The sequence below is a fragment of the Myotis davidii genome, unplaced genomic scaffold (genome assembly GCF_000327345.1).
Source record: "Myotis davidii unplaced genomic scaffold, ASM32734v1 scaffold162, whole genome shotgun sequence".
In the NCBI taxonomy this organism is placed as follows: domain Eukaryota; kingdom Metazoa; phylum Chordata; class Mammalia; order Chiroptera; family Vespertilionidae; genus Myotis; species Myotis davidii.
Genome location: NW_006300036.1, coordinates 4,636,365 through 4,645,577, shown reverse-complemented (window position 1 = coordinate 4,645,577; position 9,213 = coordinate 4,636,365). Strand labels below are relative to the sequence as shown.

The 9,213-nt window shown below is 42.4% G+C and overlaps 1 protein-coding gene across 1 annotated transcript in view; it reads right to left on the bottom strand.

Annotated features, from left to right (window-relative positions):
• Positions 1–8,538, bottom strand: part of WDR63 (WD repeat domain 63) — a 79,070-nt gene extending 70,532 nt beyond the window's left edge. Inside the window, exons 1-2 of the mRNA XM_015572113.1 lie at positions 8,443–8,538; positions 8,019–8,057 (exon numbers count right to left, since the gene is read on the bottom strand). Coding sequence (XP_015427599.1) covers positions 8,019–8,057; positions 8,443–8,527 — 124 coding nt within the window. The 5' untranslated portion in view covers positions 8,528–8,538. The remainder of the gene's footprint in view (positions 1–8,018; positions 8,058–8,442) is intronic.
• Positions 8,539–9,213: the final 675 nt, after the last annotated feature.

Sequence of the window (9,213 nt, the reverse complement as noted above, 5' to 3'; positions counted from 1 at the left end):
CTGAGAGCCCAGAAATCTCCACCAAAAAACTACTAGATTTAATAAATGAATTTGGCAATGTAAAAGGATAGAAAATTAATACTTAGGAATCTATTGGCATTTTTATACACCAATAATGAACTCTCAGAAAGAGAATCTAAAAAAGCAATCCCATTTACCATTGAAACAAAAGAATTAAGATACTTAGAAATAGACACAGAACCTAGAGACAGAACCTAGAGAGAGAACATGGCAAAAGAACCTAGAGACAGAACCTGGCTACAGAACCTGGATGGAACATGGTAAGAGAACCTGACTAGAACCTGGTGACTGAACCTGGCTGGAGAACCTAGCGAGGGAACATGGCTACAGAACCTGGCTGGAGAACCTGGAGAACCTGGCTGGAGAACCTAGCAAGAGAACATGGACACAGAACCTGGCTGGAGATCCTAACCAGAACTTCACTGGAGATCCTGACCAGATCTTGGCTAGAGATCCTGGCTAGGCTGCTGATCAACTGAACGCTGTCACCGTGTCATTCCTTCTTCGCCAACTCTGTCCACACCTTTGGGGACCCCTGGACCTGCTGGGGTTGGACCCCAGCAGTTGGTGACATACATTCATGCTTTGTATCAATCAGTAACTACTTCATTTCTGTTTATGCATTAATTTGTTGATCCACTTTTCTTGGATGGGCATTGGTTTATTAATTTAAAAGGGATTGTGAATAAGATGTCATATATATTCTTGCGCAAGTCATTTTGTGAACATATGCATTTATTTCTCTTGGTTAAATATGTATAGAATTACTGGGTCATATTGGAGCTTTATATTTAAATTAATAAAGAACTGCCAACTTCTTTCCAAAGTAAAAAAAAAAAAAAGAGAGAGAGAGAGAGAGGAAGGGGGAGAGAGAGAGAGAGAGAGAGAAACAACAATGATGAGAGATAACAATTGATCAGCTGCCTCCGGCACTCCCACTACTGGGGATGGGGCCTGGAACCTGGGCATGTGCCCTGACTGGGAATCAAACTGTGACCTCCTGGTTAGGTCGAAGCTCAACCACTGAACCACACCAGCTGGGCTCATTATTCTTATTTTTAAAGTAAGTCTATCCATTATAAAAACAAATGTCAAAAAAAGAAGAAAATAACAATTACCCATATTACTATGTCTCAAGAGAGAACCTCTATTAATAGTTTGCTCTACTTCCTTCTAGCCACTCCATATGCAGTATCTTATATGAAATTTTAAATACTGCCTTTAATACTTAATGTATGTCACACGTATTTTATTATGACATTATATAATCTTTCTAACATATTTTAAATTCATGCAACTCTGTAGCATAATTTTTCACAGTTCTGTTGTTGATAAACATTACATTTTTTTCTCATTTGTTTCCAATGATTGTAAATAACTACAAACAGATATGCAGTGCTTAATTTTTTTATATCGCATTTTAAATTATTTTTTAGGATAGTTTTTAAAAGGGAAATCATTGGTCCAAAGGTATGATCACCTTTTCAGGCTCTATCAAACCTGCATTGGCTTTCTAAAGCATCTGCCTGCTCATCCCTCACCTGCTGCTCTCTCTCACTAGATGACCTCACTTCCTGTTTCACAGAAAAATTCTGTGTCTGTAGAGCACAGAACCCCATAGCTTGGTCTACCAGCTCATTGGCCCAGGCACCACCTTCCCACCCTTCTCTCCACTCGGAAAGCCTGCTAGTCCCTCTCTACCCTCTTCAGCCATTAAGACCCATTCACGTTTCCTCCTTTCCTACCCCAGTGCTGTTTTCTCTCAGCATTTGCCCACTGGTCTCCTATTTTAAAAAAACCTTCTCTTGACCTTACTAGGTACCTCTACTCCCTAAGGCTCCTCCTTTTCACAGTCAGACTTGTAACTCCATTCTTCACATTTTAAAGCTATTGACTTCCCCATTAAGTTGCATTTCCAGACTCTTGGAAGTGGAGAGAAAGGTGGTGTGGGGATCCTTCTTCCCTCCTCAGTCCTAGGTTTGCCCTCAGAAGAGGAGGGAGGCTATGTTCAAGAGGCTTCCATTCCTGTTCTTCCTGTCCCTGTTCCCCCCACCCCAGGCCAGTCCTCCCCAGCAGCGGGCCCTAGGACAGGGGGTGGAAGAGGATAGGTACCAGCTTGCACATTGCCATTCCCTCTAAGAAGCCTTCTTCTCATTTTTGTATCACCATCAGCTTCCAGCACCTCAGTCTCAGTTCTGCATCTTCCCCCAGAACTCCCTCCCCAACCCCATGCTCCCAGGAGCCCACAGCCCCTCCCATCTTCTCCAGGCCCTACACACCTGGGCGTCCTGACAGCCTTCCTCCCACTGCTCAACAGGTGCGTCGTCAAGGGGACAAGTGCATGTGGCCTCTGACATTGGAATTTTGAATGTATTTTCCCACAGAAACATTTACCCCTCGTCCAAGCAGCTCTATGGCACAATTATTCAGGTAATTTTGGAGTTTTAATGACTGTATGCATAACACTGATTCCCAATAGCCATCGGTTGGTATAACAAACATTTGGACTACAAGTTGTTCATAAGTTACGGACAAACTAGGAGACGTTCAATGAACAACTGTTGAGTCACATAGAGATTATCCTTTGAGAACATTCTGCCAAGGATAATTCGTAGTGTCTAATGCATAATAAAAGCTCTGCAGTTTTGCCTTTGAAAGCCACCAGGTGGAACTGAGAGACCCACACTGAGCTAGAGCCAAGAAAGAGGTGGCGTCCGTCATAAACGGAGGCCAGAAAGCCTCTACCATCCGAGAAACAGGAAAGACAGTGACAAAGACTGTGTTCCATGTCACCTGCCCCCACTAACATACTTCACATTCTGCTAGTGGGACAGTCTTCACTAAAATGACCCTGTCACACTGGTTGGACTTCACCAAGGCAACTTTAACGTAGACTCTAACTTTCCTTTATCTGGAAGTTAGGAAAACGAGTAGACTGTTTCTAGTTGCAATTGGCAGTCACTCATCACTTCATGCATAATCCCCACAGTCTACTACTTTCAAGCTCTACTCAAACAGTGGCCAAACTTAACAGAGCAAGGCCTGATGCTTCTGGCTTCCCCCAAGGGTCTCTGGCAAAATTCAATAAAAAGATACTGCTATTAAGGCATTGAGGCCTACACTGAAGACAGCATCCCAGGCATATACCAATGAGGCGATGGTGGTTAGCAACGAGGTGGGCTGTGGGCTATGGGCTACAGGCTCAGTCAGGCCTCCAGCAGAGTGGGAGTTGGTTGCTCCAGGAGGGTGAGAAAGTTGTTGGAGCAGAGGAAAAGGCCTGCAAGGCTTCTTGAAGCTTACAGAGTCAGGAGCAAGGCCTGCTGGGTAGGGTGCCAAACTAGGGTGGTGAGTGAATAACAATGTGGGTGCATAATAGCCAGGTTAATGATAGTAACTTCTGTAGAGCACCTACTGCATGCAAGTGCTGCTCTAAGTACTTCACGTGTATCATTAATTAACTTAATCTTTACAACAACATTCTAGGTGCTTACTAAAAGTGCATTCTTTTTTTTCTTTTTTTAAGCTGAAGAAAGGGAGTCCTACAGAATTCAAATACAGTATCCAAGGTCAGGATCTAGGAGTTGGAAATAGAGGATCTGGGATTCAAATCAAGGTCCCTACACTCTAAATACCCTCCTATACTTTCTCTCCAATGTGTGAACCCGCAGAGCCCAGGAGAGGGACCTGCTCCTTCGCCACACACAGTCAGAGAGGTGACAGGGGTGGCATCCCACAGGATGCGGTGAATGGCAGTTATTTACCTAGTCGACCAATAGAGCAGGAGCCAAAAACGGACCCAAACTCTATAAAACTCACTCCTGGAAATCTTACTGTGTCAACAAGGAAGCGGCCTATGAAGTATAAATCATGTCCTGCATGTTGAAACAGAATTAAAGAGCTCCCATGCATTTCATCTGTATCTTCTTTTTTAAACATTTTGTGTGCTGCTTACTTTTTAAAAAACAGTTATTATCGAGGTTTAATTGACAAATAATAAACAGTGTGTATTTAAAGTGTACCATTTAGCCAGAACCGGTTTGGCTCAGTGGATAGAGCATCGGCCTGCGGACTCAAGGGTCCCAGGTTCGATTCCGGTCAAGGGCATGTACCTTGGTTGCGGGCACGTCCCCGGTGGGGGGCATGCAGGAGGCAGCTGATCAATGTTTCTCTCTCATCGATGTTTCTGGCTCTCTATCCCTCTCCCTTCCTCTCTGTAAAAAATCAATAAAATATATTTTAAAAAAATAATAAATAAAGTGTACGGGCACATCCCCAGTGGGAGATGTGCAGGAGGCAGCTGATCGATGTTTCTAACTCTCTATCTCTCTTCCTTCCTCTCTGTAAAAAATCAGTAAAAATATATTTTAAAAAAAATAAAGTGTACCATTTGCTCAATATATGCACATGTCCATGAAATAGTCAGTGGCTATTATTCACCCACATTGTTATTCACATTGGGTATGGCATCTAGGAAATCTTTGCCTAATCCAAGTTCGCAAGATTTTCTCCTATGTTGTCTTCTAGAAGTTTTATAATATTTGGTTTTACATTTAGGTTTATGATCTATTTTGAATTAATTTTGGGGTATGGTGTGGGGTATAGACTGAAGTTCACCTTTCTGTATACAGATATGCAATTGATCCAGCATTGTTTGTTGAAAATACCACCCTTCTCCACTGAATTACCTTTGCATTTTGTTGAAAAGCAATTGACTACATATATGGGTCTATTTTTGGACCCCCCCCTTATCATTTATTGATTGACTTCACTATTTTTATTACTAGAGGCCTGTTGCATGAAAAGATTTGTGCAAACAGGCCTTCCCTTCCCCTGGCTGCCAGCACCGGTTTTCCTCCAGCACTCGGCACCCAGGCCTTTGCTCCAGTCGGAGCCGCCTTCAGCCTTTGCCACTCCAGCTGGAGCTGCCTTCACTGCTCTGCTTCACACCTACGTATGCAAATTAACCGCCATCAAAGATATCCGCATATCTCGCCAATTAGCCAATGGGAGGCGTAGCAAAGATACGGTCAATTACCCTGTTTGTCTATTATTAGATTAGATAGAGCTAAAGGGATACTATTCTCTAGAAACCTCTAGGCGTTGCCCTTAGGTCCTCAGGAGCCAGTTGGTTAGCTGGCCTGCGGGTCCCTTGGTCCCTTGGTCCCTTGGTAGGAAAGGGAGTCCTTGCCCCCTGGAGCGTGACAGCCATGAGGCCCGAGTGATGTTAATAATGTCAGGATCCCATAGCAAGGACGTCAAAGGGATCCTGATGTTACCCTGAGAGAAGTCCTGGAGTAGAGGAGGGAGGTTCTAGTATAGTGAGATGCTAAATCAAAATCTACTTTCAAGTCTCACTGCAAAGTTCGGAGGTTTGTTTGCTTGTTTTATTCTCCAATAAACAAACAAAGTCACTTCTCTCAGTCCTTTCCCTTCCAGCTGAAACATCTCTACTGTGTCCCTTCTCAGGTTCATGGAGGTTTTTTGTTTGTTTGTTTTGTTTTTTACCAATTATTTAGTCAAGAAATAGTTGTTGAGCACTTATTATATGTAAAGCATAATGCTAGTGCCTAGGTGTACAGTCTAGAGGGGGGCACAAAAAACAGACAAATACACTCAAATACATGTAAGGACAAGTTGTGAAAAGTGCTAACTAGGAGAGAACAGGGTGAGAGATAGAACTAAGGAAGGTAGGAGTGGTGGTGGGTTTACTTAGACAGGAAGAACAGAGAAAGCAATTCATTCATTCCTTCATTCATGCATGCAATCAATCAATCAACAAATATTTATTTAGTATGTATTATGTGTCAAGATCTGTTCTAAACATTGGAGTACAAGAGCGTTTCTGTTCCCAGGAGTGTGTGTGTGTGTATGTGTGTGTATGTCTGTGTTAGTGCCTCCTTTTCCACTTTTTTGTGCTTTTCATTGGTGATTTTGTTATTTAAAGTGATCCTCAAGTGTGGTGCTGAAGTGCTGTATAGTGTTCCTAAACTCAAGAAGGTTGTGACGCCCTTCATGGAGGAAATCCATATATTAGATAAATATGGTTAAGGCATGAGTTACAGTGCTGTCTTCTGTGAGTGCAGTGCTAATGAGTCTATAATAATAAAAGCGTAATATGCTAATTTCTGGACAAAATCATGGTGTTGAAGGCTGAGGCAGAGGTGGCAGACGTGCCCCCACTCATGCCCTTCCTTGCGCCCCACCCCCTGGCCGCCACAGCAGGGGGCCAAGTCCCTTGCATGAATTTCATGCATCAGGCCTCTAGTGTGTGTGTATATATATATATATATATGAATATATATTAATGAATATATATTGACAATATATATTCAATAAAGTATCTTTAAAAGGAAACACACATAAAAAGGTTATATATTGTTTGGTTAATGGAAATGTTATGACCAGAGGCTCATAGGAATCTAACCCTGTATTTCCCCTAAGAGCAATGGCTCAGTTTTGCTACGTCAGTGTTCACAGCAACTGTACAGAACACCCATAAAACAGGGGAATCGACTGTACTTTAACTTCAGAATTATGGTAGGTACTGTGAAGGCAAGGGTACTAGACGAAAGAGGCCTTCAGGAAATGCCTCTTCCAGAGGTGGGACTAGAGTCTAGACCTGAATGATGAGGAGATAGGTGCATGGAGATCTGGGGAAAGAGCTATCCAGGCACAGGGAGCCAGAGCAAAGGCCTGAGGCAGGAACACACAGGGCAGGTTCTGAGCTAGGCAAGACTGGTGAGCCATGGATGGGGCAGAGGGTGAAGAGAAAAGACCAGAGAGGAAGGCAGAGCCAGGGCCACTACACGGACAAAGAAAAGCCTTGGGGGAGTTTAATCAAGAAGTAGACATGGCAGGTTGCCGGGTGCAGAAGGGACTGAAGGGGGTTGAGTGGAAACAGTGGCACCAGGTAGGAGCCAAGGAACTCATCTAAGTGAGGAAAGTGGAGGCTTGGACTAAGGAAGTAGATGTGGAGATAATGTGAAATGAACAAGTTTGAGATATATTTTAGAGGTGAAATTGACAGGAGTGGGGATGATTTAAAGGGGAGTAGGGGCGTGGGAAGGGAAAAGGGTCAAAAATGGCTCCGGCATTTAAGGGTGACACATTCATTAATTCAATACAGACTTGTTGGGCAATGGGCATAGTCTGCTCCAATGCCATTTACTGTTCGCTGACATCCCCCTACCATCTCCACCCGCTCTGCCACCCTGGCCCAAGCCACTGCCTTCTCCTTCCTGGATTGTTGCAATAGTTCCCTAAGCACTCCCTACTTCTGTCCTCACCCCTGCAGTTCTCAACAGAGTAGCCAGGTTAACCCAGTTGAGACATAAGTCAGATCACGTCACTGCTCTGCTTAAATACCACCAACAGTTGCTTATCCTGTATGATTAACAGCCCAAATCTTCACAACGGCCTACAGGCTCTTAGATCTTTCTTTCCACCCTTGCTCTCTCCTCTGTTTCCAAACATGAAGTGCATCATCTGAGTCAACTCTAAGAGAAAGTTTCAGCAACAACAAAAACAAAGGCTTGCTAGTAACTTAGCCTCTAAAAGTACAAACAACATTAGTTTGCCTGTCTAAGTTCTAGCTTCTTTGCTTAACAGTCAGCCTTTCTCCTTGAAATGGTGGAATCTTACTGGGAAGTACAGATAAATATTGTTTATGAGCCAGAGTTTTAAAAATATCATTCTAATAAAAGTAATAACTTGCAGACTTACCACACTTTATAATTATTACAGAAGGTCTCTCGATCATCATTCAATTTGGATTTTGAAGGGATGGGTTGGCCTGAGTCTATTTCTCAGATTAAAATTCTCTCTTTCACTCTTACTTTTCATTTTCTTTAACATCTTTCATTTTATATGTGAAATGACCCGATGTGATTTTAGTCCATGTACATGTTGATCAGTTGCTTCAATTTGTATGGTTTTCACTTGCTTACTGCGTATTAAAATATTGCACCTGCGATGGCTTCTAATTTGTTTCCACTTACCCAGGCTCTCCATATTTACAGGTTCAGCTTCTTCACTACCTGGAATATAACAAAATAATGTCAAATTTACATATTTGAATCAAATATATATATATATATATATATATCCTAGTTTATTACATATTTTAACCAGGTCTCAAAACACAAAACATAAATGCAAATATACGATGAAGTCTTAAACTATTTTATGAATAATTAAATAAACAGAATCTGAATAACTGTCTTCCTCACAGAATTATCTCTTCATGATATGTTTCCTATGGTGTTGAATGGTAATGAAATACATACAAAATGAGAATAAATGCCCATGTTTTGAATTCCATTTGTGTTTAGCTTTATGACAGCCAAAACCATGATAATTTTGGCTGCTAACTGTACAAATACTGAAGCCATAAAAATCCCATTAATGAAAAGACAATCCTACCAAGTGTTAGGTCCTTATTTTCACCATGTTTTCCTTTTTTCTTTTTGCCACGTGGAGTCTTTCCTCCTCGAGGTTTTGGAGCCATGGCTCTGACTCAGGCTGCACAAAGAGAGAATGCCATTAGATGTCTGGCTCACAGGTTCAAATAGCAAGCATTAGCATTTGGTAAACATGAGTATGTTTTCTAAGTTGAGCCTTTGGCTAACTCATCTTTATTTATTTTTAAAATATATTTTTATTGATTTCAGAGAGGAAGGGAGAGGGAGAGAGAGATAGAAACATCAATGATGAGAGAGAATCATTGATTGGCTGTCTCCTGCATGCCCACTACTAGGGATCGAGCCCACAAGCTGGTCATGTGCCCTTGATGGAAATCGAACCCGGGACCCTTCAGTACACAGGCCTACACTCTAGCCACTGAGCCAAACCGGCTAGGGCAACATGTATCTTTATAGAGTGGGTGTTCTGGGGGCAGAGGTTTATTGCAACAACAATCTTAGTCTACCAGCGGTTCTCGACCTGTGGGTCGCGATTCCTGAAAATGCATCCTGCATATCAGATATTTACATTATGATTCATAACAGTAGCAAAATTACAGTTATGAAGTAGCAACAAAAATAATTTTATGGGTGGGGGTCACCACAACATGAGGAACTGTATTAACGGGTCGCGGCATTAGGAAGGTTGAGAACCACTGGTAGACCTTGCCATTCTTGCGGAGCTATTCAGCTGAAACACAGGACGGTGACCTGCCAACTCCTCCAGGTTTCT